The sequence below is a fragment of the Oncorhynchus gorbuscha genome, linkage group LG24 (assembly GCF_021184085.1).
Source record: "Oncorhynchus gorbuscha isolate QuinsamMale2020 ecotype Even-year linkage group LG24, OgorEven_v1.0, whole genome shotgun sequence".
Lineage (NCBI taxonomy): Eukaryota > Metazoa > Chordata > Actinopteri > Salmoniformes > Salmonidae > Oncorhynchus > Oncorhynchus gorbuscha.
Genome location: NC_060196.1, coordinates 38,484,848 through 38,499,362, shown reverse-complemented (window position 1 = coordinate 38,499,362; position 14,515 = coordinate 38,484,848). Strand labels below are relative to the sequence as shown.

Genomic DNA, 14,515 nt, shown 5'->3' with positions numbered 1-14,515 from the left:
GTAGGAGGAGGCAAGACAGCACAAACAGATCAGGGGACCAGACTAAGCTGTAGTCGCTTTGAACAAATCAAGTGTTATTGAATTGCGAAAGTAACACTGTGCATGGCTGGTTGTAGCAGAAAGGACCTTCAGCTCTGAAACTCAGGCTGTTTTGGCCCAACTCTCTCTCTCTCTCTCTGTGTCTTTCCTTCTCCCTTCCCTTGCCTTCTCTCTGCCTGTCCCCTCTCAGAGCCTGCTGGAAAGTCTGTCAGGAGGAAAGTCTGAAATGATACTCAAGCATAGATTAACGGAGGAAAGTAGGGCCCCAGGTGTGACTAAATAAATGCTGTTTAAATCATGAAGCCCATATGGAGATAAATGACTACAGTATGATCTGCCTGGCTGCAAAGAGTTGGTTATCACGCCTCATATGTACAGTATATATGACTATATGACTCTGGTAGCTACAGATTTATAACAAATATTTAATATAAGGTGTGCATCAAGGCAGGTTGGAAACTGTGTCGTCGATAGTTGTACTGCAAACTCCTGGGTCAAAATGCATCAGAGAGAGTCACAGGGCAGAACTGGTCAAACATGTGCTTCCTAGATGTAGGGGTAAAGCTCTACAGGTTAGAAGGCTGAAGTTAAGGATAATGCTCCATAGGTTGTAAGGCTGGTATGACTAACGTCACTTGGCTAAAGTTAACGACTTACCCTCAGTGTCTCTGTCCCTCTGAATCACAATCTGATAGTAGTCTCCTGTCTCTCTTAACTATTGGTCATTAAAGCCAATGACTCCCCCATTTAATACCCAATTAAATGTGTTTTGTGCGTGTGTGTGTGTGTGTGTGTGTCATTATTACTGTGGTGTTATTATAGTTGTGTATTTACCTGAGTTAGAGATATAGCCACCACACTATTTCATCCTGACACGGCAGCTCATAACAACATTGGAATATTATAACTCATGTAAATGATTGTTTCTCTGTCTGCCCTGGGCAGTTTATCTCAATCTGTTTATAAAACGTGGCTTTTCGAGTCAGCCAGGATTTGTGGTGTGTGTGTGTGTGTGTGTGTGTGTGTGTGTGTGTGTGTGTGTGTGTGTGTGTGTGTGTGTGTGTGTGTGTGTGTGTGTGTGTGTGTGTGTGTGTGTGTGTGTGTGTGTGTGTGTGTGTGTGTGTGTGTGTGTGTGTGTGTGTGTGTGTGTGTGTGTGTGTGTGTGTGTGCTTGTTCACTGTCTCTGTAAAAATGGGGAAAGCACATGATTTATTTATTTGACAATTATTCAAGATAATTAGCTGTAGGTTTCCAGAACCATGGCTCTGAGAGCTGCTGCTGCCACTGAATGGAACTGTAATTACTTTGACAGATATGTCTTTACTGGAGCTTGAAAGACAGCTAGATTGGTGCAATCAGTTCTTTATAAAACACTGAAGCGCACAGACACACACACACACACTCATCGCAATCTAGGCTGACTCGAATATACAGTACCAGTCAAAAGTTTGGACACAATCATTCCAAGGTTTTTTTCTTTATTTTACTATGTTCTACATTGTAGAATAATAGTGAAGACATCAAAACTATAAATGAACACATATGGAATCATGTAGTAACCAACAAAGTGTTAAACAAGTCAAAAGTTTAGGGTCACTTAGAGATGTCCTTGTTTTTGAAAGAAAAGCATTTTTTTTGTTAAAATAACATCAAATTGATCAGAAATACACTGTAGACATTGTTAATGTTGTTAATGGCTATTGTAGCTGGAAACGGATGATTTTTAATGGAATATCTACATAGGCGTACAGAGGCCCATTATCAGCATCCATCACTCCTGTGTTCCAATGGCACGTTATGTTAGCTAATCAAAGTTTATCATTTTAAAAGGCTAATTGATAATTAGAAAACCATTTTACAATTTATGTTAGCACAGCTAAAAACTGTTGTTCTGATTTAAAGAAGCAATAAAACTGGCCTTGAGACTAGTTCATTATCTGGCGCATCAGCATTTGTGGGTTCAATTACAGGCTCAAAATGGCCAGAATTTATAGAGCTTTCTTCTGAAACTCTGTTCTTGTTCTGAGAAATGAAGGCTATTTGATGCGAGAAATTGCCAAGAAACTGAAGATCTCGTACAAGGCTGTGTACTGTTCAGTTCACAGAACAACGCGATCTGGCTCTAACCAGAATAGAAAGAGGAGCGGGAGGCAAGAGAACAAGTACATTAGAGTGTCTAGTTTGAGGAACAGACGCCTCACAAGTGCTCAACTGGCAGCTTCATTAAATAGTACCCGCAAAACACCAGTCATAACGTCAACAGTGAAGAGGCGACTCCGTGATGTTGGCCTTCTAGGCAGAGTTCCTCTGTCCAGTGTCTGTGACCTTTTGCCCATCTTAATCTTTTATTTTTATTTGCCAGTCTGAGTTATAGCTTTTTCTTTTCATTTCTGCCTAGAAGGCCAGCATCCCATAGGCGCCTCTTCACTGTTGACATCGAGACTGGTGTTTTGTGGGTACTATTTAATGAAGCTGCCAGTTGAGCACTTGTGAGGCGTCTGTTTCTCAAACTAGACACTAATGTACTTGTCCTCTTTCTCAGTTGTGCACCGGGACCTCCCACTCCTCTTTCTATTCTGGTTAGTGCCAGTTTGATTTGTGCTGTGAAGGGAGTAGTACACAGCATTATACGAGATCTTCAGTTTCTTGGCAATTTCTCGCATGGAATCGCCTCAAATCAATTGACCCGTTCCCCAATTCTCTGTAGATGCAATATTAATGATAGTGAACAGCATAGTCAGCTTCAGGATCTTGAAATGCTCCTGTACACTATTGTGACAGGTGCTACCAGCTACCTGCCACTCAACCTCTGATATCGGCTGAAAATATTGGCATATCATATCTGAGGATCATTCTATAAATAACATCGGAACATATCAGGCAAGGAGGTGTCATCAGCAGTCAGTAGAAGTCCAAATGACATTTGACCAGGGTCAAAAGTAGTGCACTGTATAGGGAACAGGGTGCCATTTTGGATTTGCGTTTTTATGCCAAAAAGTGCTGAGAGTCCGAGTCATGTCAACCTTGACAGAGGTGACACATGACATATCAGCAGGTGGGACTGTAATAATCTGAGAATTGTGGGTAAAGGCAACTTCTATCTCCATGACTAAGAGTTTGGCGGAAACAGACCCACTCGGAAAACAAAACTTTTTCATTTAAAAAAGGTAAGTTAGTAGGCGCTGAGGTGAAAGGGTTCTGACTCCAATCTCAGAGCACAGATTAGATTAAATACTTGATTTAGCATGTTCTAATCTTAATTTGATAATGTGTCTCTGGTGTCACTGTGATTGGCTGGGTATGAGCTGGTGTGTGTGTGTGTGTGTGTGTGTGTGTGTGTGTGTGTGTGTGTGTGTGTGTGTGTGTGTGTGTGTGTGTGTGTGTGTGTGTGTGTGTGTGTGTGTGTGTGTGTGTGTGTGTGTGTGTGTGTGTGTGTGTGTGTGTGTGTGTGTGTGTGTGTGTGTGCATGCGTGCGTGCGTGTGTGTGTGTCATTATTACTGTGGTGTTATTATAGTTGTGTATTTACCTGAGTTAGAGATATAGCCACCACACTATTTCATCCTGACACGGCAGCTCATAACAACATTGGAATATTATAATTCATGTAAATGATTGTTTCTCTGTCTGCCCTGGGCAGTTTCTCAATCTGTTTATAAAACGTGGCTTTTCGAGTCTGTAAAAAGGGGGACGCACGTTATTTATTTGACAATTATTCAAGATAATTAGCTGTAGGTTTCCAGAACCATGGCTCTGAGAGCTGCTGCTGCCACTGAATGGAACTGTAATGACTTTGACAGATATGTCTTTACTGGAGCTTGAAAGACAGCCAGATTGGTGCAATCAGTTCTTTATAAAACACTGTAGCGCACAGACACATATGCACATACATGTACGTGCGTACTAGTTTGTGTGTAATGGGTTGGGTGGGCCAGGGGACTGGATGTTGTTGATGAGAACAGAGAACGTTTCATTCACACACCCATTCATTTATTCATTAATGAGCTATTTTGTGCTTTAAAACACAAAGTGTCTAGGTGACTAAGACACAGACAGACAGACAGACAGACAGACAGACAGACAGACAGACAGACAGACAGACAGACAGACAGACAGACAGACAGACAGACAGACAGACAGACAGACAGACAGACAGACAGACAGACAGACAGACAGACAGACAGACAGACAGACAGACAGACAGACAGACAGACAGACAGACAGACAGACAGACAGACAGACAGACAGACAGACAGACAGACACATAGATACACACACGCTCTGACATCTGTTCTATGCTTAAAAATTATATTTTTGGTTGTGGTTATCCCATGCTAATGAATCTCCCATTCTTGTTTCAGGAGACGAGAATGAACTGCATCCGGATTGCACGTAAAGGTACGTTCAGATCATTCCATTCTATCTTCTTTGATCTTCATCATTGAGAAATAGACTACATAAGAATACTTCCTGGCAAAGCAGTATTTACATGTTCTATGCTCCATGATGCTTCAGATGCACTCTGATATGGATGGAAAGCGTCCCTGTCACTCGGAGGGAGAGAGAGAGGGAGAGGGAGGCCTGCTCTCTTACACTCTCTCTCTTCCTGCGCTCTCTTTGTTATTTGAAGTGACCTGACACGAAGGGGTCTCTTCTTGGCCATTGTCTGCTGGCGCTACACACCACCCAGGCAGAGGAGCTGTGGGTGTATGCAGAGAAGAGTTCCCGGCAGGATATTTCTAGTACTCTTCATTTGGTACTTGACGGTGGCAGGGTGGCATGGTGAATGGAGGGAGGAGAAGAGAGGAGAGGAGAGATTGGCGCTGTTCCTGTGGTGGTGGCAAAGAGAGAGGTTCAGGAAGAAGGGTACACTGGAATTCTCTCTTTTTCAATTCAAGGGGCATTATTGGCATGGGAAACATATGTTAACATTGCCAAAGCAAGTGAAATAGATAATAAAAGGAAATAAAAAGGAATAAAGACATTTCAAATGTCATGTTATGTATATATACAGCGTTGTAGTGATGTGCAAATAGTTCAATTTTAAAAAGGGAAAATAAATAACATAAACATGGGTTGTATTTACAATTGTGTTTGTTCTTCACTGGTTGCACTTTTCTTGTTGCAACAGATCACAAATCTTGCTGCTGTGATGCACACTGTGGTATTTCACCCAGTAGATATGGGAGTTTATCAAAATTGGGATTGTAGGCCTCCCGGGTGGCGCGGTGGTTAAGGGCGCTGTACTGCAGCGCCAGCTGTACCACTAGAGACCCTAGGTTCGCGCTCAGGCTCTGTCGTAACCAGCCACGACTGGTAGGTCTGTGGGGCACAATTGGCCTAGCATCGTCCGGGTTAGGCAGGGCTTGGCTGGTCGGGATATCCTTGTGTCATCACGCACCAGTGACTCCTGTGGTGGGCTGGGCACAGGTGCACAGTGTTTCCTCTGACACATTGGTGCGGCTGGCATCTGGGTTGGATGCGCGCTGTGTTAAGAAGCAGTGCGGCATGGTTGGGTTGTGTATCGGAGGACACATGGTAGCAGGTTAGGAAGTGCAGATCAGTTTCTGCTTCATTTTGTGGGCAGTAGCCATCTTGTCTTGAGAGCAAGTGACCTACTGAGTGACCTTTCTCAGTAGCAAGGCTTTGTTCACTGAGTCTGTACATAGTCAAAGCTTTCCTTAAGTTTGGGTCAGTCACAGTGAGGTATTCTGCCACTGTGACTGACTCTGACTCTCCCTAAACTCTCTGTTTAGGGACAAATAGCATTCTAGTTTGCTCGGTTTTTTGTTAATTATTTCCAATGTGTCATGTAATTATCTTTTTGTTTTCTCATGATTTGGTTGGGTCTAATTGTATTGCTGTCCTGGGGGTCTGGTTGTGTTTGTGAACAGAGCCCCAGGCCCAGTTTGCTTAGGGGGCTCTTCCCTGGGTTCATCTCTCTGTAGGTGATGGCTTTGTTATGGAAGGTTTGGGAATCACTGCCTTTTAGGTGGCTGTAGAATTTAACAGCTCCTTTCTGGATTTGGATCAATAGCGGGTATCGGCCTAATTCTGCTCTGCGTGCATTATTTGGTGTTTTACGTTGTATACGGAGGATACTTTTGCAGAATTCTGAGTCTCAATTTGGCGTTTGTCCCATTTTTTGTGAATTCTTGGTTGGTCACAACCATGAAGGGCAATGGCTTCTGTAACTGATTCAAGTATTTTTGCCAGATCCTAATTGATATGGTGAATTTTATGTTCCTTTTGGTGGCATAGAAGGCCCTTCTTACCTTGTCTCAGCTCGCTACATAAATAGTCATATTAAACATTCATGAACATACAAGTGTCTCACATGTTTCGAAAGCCTAGAATCTTGCTAATCCAACTGCGTTGTCAGATTTGATTTACTGCGAAAGAATATGATGCGATTATCTGAGGATAGAGCCCCATAAAAAACAACTATTTCAACCAGCACAGGCGTAACAAAATCACAAACTGCAATAAAATAAATTGTTTACCTTTGTTTATAGTTTATCTTCCAATGTTTGCAATCCCAATGCTCATTGTTACACAATGAATGGTCTTTTGTTTGATAAAATCAATTTTTATAGCGTAACACAAAAAATTTTGTGAACCGCTTGTGTCGTGAATTCCATCTCATTACATTTTCGACGACACATTCGATGTAAATACACACACTAAATGTGACTTTTCCAGTCATGTTTGGTTTCATTGCAATCAACTGGTTTGATGGGTTATTAACCAAACTTGATGGGTTATTTCGCGGGACGTATTGACTGAAATAAACCGATTTGAAGACAACAAGTAATGACATCATTGTGCACCAATGATATGACCGCTGTTTCGTTGATTGACTGTATTTTAACCCAATGACCACTGATCGTCTTGCAATCTAGCTTGGTAGATAGCCAATGAGCTGAGGTAAACGGCAATATGTAATGTTTATGTGTTGGAAGACCAACCCATGTAGTAAACTCTGGCGTAAAGAGGGTCATTCGCCATTGAAGTTTCATACCGGAAGGAGCAACGCACGGCGTTGTTTTGGTAAAGCGCATCTTCAGCTGTTTATATATTAATCAGTATGGCGACTAAGTCAGGGAAAGCTAAATCTGAGTCTAGATATACAGATATACAGTACACACAATTTTAGAAGAAATTGATCGGGAAAGTGAGACAGAGATTGTTGGAGGACGATTCATTTAGCGATTCCCAAATGGAGGAATATTTTTTGAACGGAGAGGACATCGTTTTGAACTGGTAAGTTCTCATGCTAATGCCGTTGTTTGAAATTAATAATATAAAATATTAGTTGTGATTTTTAAAATTTTAGTAGCAATATATAAAAATGTAATGTGAGATGCGTGTGTCTGCCGCCCCACCCCACCCCCACATGAAATAGCCTATTTGAGGCTGTTGAGGGGAGGGCAGGCCCACAACAATGGCCAAAGTGAAATGGAGACAGTAGATCTAGCTGAAATGTCATAATATAAAATAGACAGTAGATCTAGCTGGTCTGTCATAATATAAATGAGACAGTAGATCTAGCAGGTCTATAATAATATATTCAACCTTATGTTCCCTGTACTCTATATATATATCTGTTTATTATACCTGTTGATACAGGGCTCATATGTGAAACTATTCTAACTGAACATTTTGTTTCACAGTGACACTGACTCCGAATGGGAGCCCCCAGTGCCAAAGTGTCCATCCCCCACTGAAGCTGGTTTATCATCCAGCTCCTGCCACAAGTGGTGTTCATCTGCCCAAATGTATTTCTGCAGGCATGGATGTGCCTCAGGGCCAAAAGGGCACAGCATGGAGGCGTCGCTGTGTTCTTTGCAAAATGAAGTCCCCCATCACCTACACCACATGCTTGGTGGCCCTCTGCTTTACAGCAGAAAGAGACTGCTATGGCACCTGGCATCAGCAGCACAATATTGTGTAGAGGAATGAGGGTCTTCCAAATATTGAAAGTGTTATTTTGTAAATATATCTTTTTTTTCATGTTTTTTTCTCAATTTTTTGGGGGGGGTGTGTTAGAATACTATTTTGGTATTTTGTATATACACTGCCCTAGATCTGAATTAATTAAATATTCTTATGAAATACTTTTTTTCTTTACATATTTGAATGTGCTGACAACAAAATCACACAAAGATTATCAATGGAAATCAAATTTATCAACCAATGGAGGTCTGGATTTGGAGTCACACTCAAAATTAAAGTGGAAAACCACACTACAGACTGATCCAACTTTAATGTAATGTCCTTAAAACAAGTCAAAATGAGGCTCAGTAGTGTGTGTGGCATCCACATGCCTGTATGACCTCCCTACAACGTCTGGGCATGCTCCTGATGAGGTGGCGGATGGTCTCCTGAGGGATCTCCTCCCAGACCTGGACTAAAGCATCCGCCAACTCCTGGACAGTCTGTGGTGCAACGTGGCATTGGTGGATGGAGCGAGACATGATGTTCAAGATGTGCTCAATTGGATTCAGGTCTGGGGAACGGGCGGGCCAGTCCATAGCATCAATGCCTTCCTCTTGCAGGAACTGCTGACACACTCCAGCCAGATGAGGTCTAGCATTGTCTTGCATTAGGAGGAACCCAGGGCCAACCGCACCAGCATATGGTCTCACAAGGGGTCTGAGGATCTCATCTCGGTACCTAATGGCAGTCAGGCTACCTCTGGTGAGCACATGGAGGGCTGTGCGGCCCCCCAAAGAAATGCCACCCCACACCATGACTGACCCACCACCAAACCGGTCATGCTGGAGGATGTTGCAGGCAGCAGGGTTGTTGCCCTCCTACGGCCTCCTCCACGTCTCCTGATGTACTGGCCTGTCTCCTGGTAGCGCCTCCATGCTCTGGACTCTATACTGACAGACACAGCAAACCTTCTTGCCAAATCCCGCATTGATGTTCCATCCTGGATGAGCTGTACTACCTGAGCCACTTGTGTGGGTTGTAGACTCCGTCTCATGCTACCACTAGAGTGAAAGCACCGCCAGCATTCAAAAGTGACCAAAACATCAGCCAGGAAGCATAGGAACTGAGAAGTGGTCTGTGGTCCCCACCTGCAGAACCACTCCTTTATTGGTGGTGTCTTGCCAAATGCCTATAATTTCCACCTGCTGTCTATTCCATTTGCACAACAGCATGAGCAATTTATTGTCAATCAGTGTTGCTTCCTAAGTGGACAGTTTGATTTCACAGAAGTGTGATTGACTTGGAGTTACATTGTGTTGTGTTAAAGTGTTCCCTTTATTTTTTTGAGCAGTGTAGTTATTCCATTCAAAATGTATAACTTCACCAATTTGTCCACATTTGGGCTACTTGGGTGGGACACCTGGGTGACTTGTAGGAAGTTATCATTCTGAAACATTGAAAGTACTGTTGCCCTCCTTTGTTATTCACTGAAATTGTCCCCATCAGCCTATCTGAATGTTTGATTTGTCTTGTTCATTTTAAAGAATATGATACAACAATAAAAATAATATATATTGTGTTATATTCTCCTACATTCAATTCACATTTACACAAACTTCAGAGTGTTTTCTTTCAAATGAAATCAAGAATATGCACATCCTTGGTTCTGAGCCTGAACTACAGGCAGTTAGATTTGGGTATGTCTTCAGGCGGAAATTGAAAATAGTAGGGGGGTAGCTGTAAGAGGTTATTAAGTATAGCCAATTGGAATTTGTTGTCTGTATATTTTATCATTTCACTGAGGATACCATCAACACCACAGGCCATTTTTGGGTTGGAGGGTTTGTATTTTGTCCTGTAGTTCATTTAATGTAATTGGGGAATCCAGTGGGTTCTGGTAGCCTTTAATAGTTGATTCTAAGATTTGTATTTGATCATGTATATGTTTTTGATTTCTGATGTGCTGTTCCCTCTTTCTCCGTGGTGTTTTACTGTACTGTTTTAGTGATTCACCGTAGTGAAGGTGTAGACTCAGGTTTTCTGGGACTCTATGTTTTTAATTTGATAGGATTCTCAATTTATTTCTATGTTTTAGTATTCTTTATCAAATCATTAGTCATTGTTGTTAATTTTCTTCAGTTTTCTGTTTGAAATGCTTAATAGGGAAGCTGAGAAGTCAAATATACTGTGTAGTTTACACCTTCACTATTACAGTGGGATGTTTTGTCCAGGAAGTTGTCTCAAGGGGATTGAATTTGAGTTGCCTAATTGTTTGTTGGTACGTTTCCACACTACATTCCTTCCATCTATAGTATTTCTTAATATTATTAATTTCCTTTGGCTTTGATGCCTCATGATTGAGTGTTGCTCTGTTCAAGTAGACTGTGATTTTGCTGTGATCTGTGGTCAGTGGGCTGACTGTGAACGCTCTGAGAGACTCTGGGTTAAGGTCAGTGATAAAGTAGTCTACAGTACTACTGCCAAGAGATGAGCTATAAGTGTACCTACCATAGGAGTCCCCTCGAAGAGTACCATTGACTATGTACCTACACAGCGTGCAACAGAGCTGCAGGAGTTGTGACCCATTTTTGTTGGTTTTGTTGACATAGTTGTGTCTAGGGGAGCATATGGGGGAGGAAATGCTGTCACCTCTAGGCAGGTGTTTGTCTCCCTGTGTGCTGAGGGTGTCAGATTCTTGTCCGGTACTGGCATTTAGGTCGCCACAGACAAGTATATGTCCCTGGACCTGGAAATGATTGATTTTCCCCTCCAGGATGGAGAAGCTGTCTTCATTCAAGTATGGGGATTCTAGTGGGGGGATATAGGTAGCACACAGGACATTTTTCTCTGTTAAGATCATTTACTTTTGAATTTCTAGCCAAATGTAAAATGTTACTGTTATGATTAATTTAATCGAGTGAATTGCTCTTTACCAGATTAGCATACCCCCTGAGTCCCTTTCCTGTTTCACACCTGGTAGTTTGGTAGATGGGACTACCAGCTCTCTGTAACCTAGAGGGCAACCAGTGGGTCCGTCTCCTCTATACCATGTTTCTTGTTGGATGACAATGCCTGTATTTCCGATTCCTTTGGCGAAGTCCAGGTTCCTGCTCTTTAGGCCAAAGGCAGATTACCTCAAGCTTCTTCTCTCGCTCTCTAATTATACAACTTTTCTTTATCTCTCTCCAGCACGCCCACACACATGCACACATATAACATTTTCCTCTTGCACATTTTTTTCTCTCTTTCTCTCTTGCTCTCTCTCTCTCATTCTGTGACTGCGTAATGAAAGGCTGGGGCTCCTGTCAAGCGTGAAGCAGAGAGACAGACAGGGACAGAGACAGGCGGCTACCGCTTAGACGACTAGTGTCACACCTCAGGTGTTCCGGGCCCACACACACACACCAGCACAATATCTGGTTAATGACACGCTTACGCTGGCAGATGAAGATGAAATGTGTGTCCTCTCCAGCCCTCTACCTTTCTTTACGTCCTCCATCCTAATCTTTCTCTCACACACATTCTCTCATATAAACATTCGCTCTCCTTTTTTCCTCTCTGTCTCTCTCCACCTCTCTCTCTCTCTCTCTCTCTCTCTCTCTCTCTCTCTCTCTCTCTCTCTCTCTCTCTCTCTCTCTCTCTCTCTCTCTCTCTCTCTCTCTCTCTCTCCACCTCCCCCATCCCTCTCTCCCTGCCTCACAACAGCAGAAAGTTTTAGTGGTCTAAACTTGTCCATGGCAACGTGCTTCTTACAGCAGGAGTCGGTAAGGACAGAGTGACTCATCTGCGCACTCATCTGCGCACTCATCTGCGTGTGTGTGTGCGCACTCATCTGCGCACACACACACACACACACACACACACACACACACACACACACACACACACACACACACACACACACACACACACACACACACACACACACACACACACACACACACACACACACACACACACACACACACACACACGCACACATTAGTAAAGTGGACTTGGAGGCTAGAGAGAGAGCCAGCTAGCCAGTAGAGCTAGAATCATCTGCAATCAACATTTCTGCAGGACACACTCTGTTTCCTGAACAGGCTTTTAGGGCTCAGGCAAAATTACCCCCCTTGCAGACAAAATAGCATGCCTTACTGGGAGGGAGAAAGGAATACGTGGATCCTGTTCAAATTGGTTGTGCTGCAGCTAACTGGTAGAGCGAGATAGAGAGAGAGATTTTTTAAAATAGTAAGTGAGCTGAAAGAGAGAGGACCACATCCAGCTAAAGCGTTAGAAGAAGGGGCGATGGTGAAAAGAGGTAGATAATTGGTTTTTAGCTTCGTGCCTCCAGTGATAGACCATTTCATTCACCCTCCTTTTTGTTTACCCATCGGAGAGAAGCCTTTTAATTAAGCGTAGGCTCGCAGGGGTTCAGGATCTTAATTCTCAACCAATTCTGTTTCTAGTCAGCAATAAACACTTCTGGAAAGCGACACCATGGGAGCTCCAAATTCATCATGGGAGAGATTTCAAGCTGTTGTTATAGCTCTGATGGAAATGCACAGCGAACACGGTGAGACTGTGATGTTAGTTCCATAGAAAGTGGCTGACTGAATGAACTTCCAGCTAGCTGTTAGCTGATGTAACTGGTGTGTTTTCTTAACACATGTAGGCAAAGTCTGTCCAGCTGTCCACACTGGCTACACCAACTGTGACTGGTTAGTTAGCGGCTTAAAAGCTTCCTCCTTATCCAAGCCTGTTACCTATCATGAAACATAGTCAGGGACAAAGCCAGAGCTTATTTACTCTACCATACTCTCTTCTTCTCTCTCTCCATATCTCCCTCCTCTCTCTCCATGACTCCCCCCCCCCCGCCCCAGCTCTCCCTCTCCCCCCTCTCTCCCTTCCTCCCCTCTGCCAGTGTATTCATCCAGGTGGATATAATACCCAGTGTGGGAGGGATAATAACCTGATTTTACTCAGATAACCTGGCTAACCGTGCCTTCCCGTCTCTCAGACTACCACAATACCCCTGGGCCTCCTTTGGGATTAACAGAAAAAAAATAGAACGAGACTATAGCCTTCCTACTCTAACTCCTGATATTTTGATTGCTGATTGTCATTGGTATAATTGGTTGCCTTTGTGGTTGTGTGCCTTTTCTACAGGATGCTTAGGGTTCTGTGTGGTGTAGTGTAGGGACTAGGGAGAGGAATCTAACTAGGTTGGCCCTTTTGTTGGAGTATCATCGCCCGAACCATGAGTTCTTCAGAGCTAATGCCTCGGCCTTTGCTCAGCAAGCTACTACAGTCTTATAATATACAGAATACTATCACTCTAACTTGTCTCTCCCCCTTGTGTCTCTCCCCTGTAGCTGTCCTCTAAAGACCATAAGAGGGTCCTGGATGAATCTTAGGCTTTAGTTCAACGGTCTTCTCTTTACCCTGTAGCTGCCTGTAAGGACCATAAGAGGGCCATGGAGGTGTCCCAACATGCAGAGGACATGGGTCTGATCCTGGGGGCCTGTGCTGGTGGACTGGTGGTCCTCATTCTGCTGCTGGGTGCCATCGTCATCATCATCAAGAAGGGGTGAGTGGAGGGTCGTGAGTGTGTAAAGGTGATTGTGATCATAGAGGTGATCCAGAAAGGGGCCTATCTTTGGCTGTCTCTTAGCTGCCTGTCCGAATCTGCCATGTGACTAACTATGTCCTATTAGGGAAGGTATTTCTCCATCACATCTTGGCAGGCTTACTCCAACTCAATTCAATAGGGAGTTAGGTAGGTAATGGAGAGTATATTACTTCCAGAAGTACACACATGGCTAGGTATTATTTGTGAGATGCTGTGCAGTTATAGTTGCCAAGCTTTTGCGTAGAACTCATTTTTTAATTTCAAGGTCTGTTGTCTATTGGCTGCACACACACCTAGGAATGAAACTCTAATATTCACTCCAGCATCACCAGGACATACTGCTTGGCAGTAGTGTACTCTCCTCCTTCCCTCTCTTCTCCTCCTTTACTCCTCTCCTCCTTCACTCTCTTTTCCTCCTTTACTCCTCTTCTCTCCCCCTTACCTCTTCTCCTCTGACTTTATATTGGGAGAATAACGCTCAGTCTGTAATATTTCATCAAGGGCCCTTTCAAGCCATTGCCCTTTCAAGTCAAAGCAGATATAATAGCAGCATCTGGGTTGGTGTGCAGTGCTCTGTGAACACCGTGCCTGTGGCTGAGCCATTAATTGGAGAGGAAGGTTGTTGTTGCCTTTCAGATAGAATTACCACCTCAGGTTTTCTCATGATGAAGGGAGAGGAGCTGGGACGCACTTCAGGGTTGGACGTCACAGGGAGAAGCGTGATAGAGACAGAAACCCCCAGTAGACCGTTGAGCTAACTGTACCTTGGTTGACAGCTGTATGTGTACCTGTGCTCCCTGGCATATTATTCAGTTAAGTGATAAGCAATCTATTTAGCTAGGAACCCAGTCAATGTCACAGTTGTGCTATATTTTATCTGCTGCATGGTCGCTTGCCCTGCCTCCATAAACATACAAGTAACTGCC

At 43.4% G+C, this 14,515-nt stretch overlaps 1 protein-coding gene across 1 annotated transcript in view; it reads left to right on the top strand.

Annotated features, from left to right (window-relative positions):
- LOC124012674 (receptor-type tyrosine-protein phosphatase U-like) overlaps positions 1-14,515 on the top strand; it is a 259,461-nt gene that overhangs the window by 204,253 nt on the left and 40,693 nt on the right. The window contains 2 exon segments of the mRNA XM_046326539.1: positions 4,399-4,435; positions 13,409-13,547. Of these exon segments, the coding sequence (XP_046182495.1) occupies positions 4,399-4,435; positions 13,409-13,547 (176 nt within the window).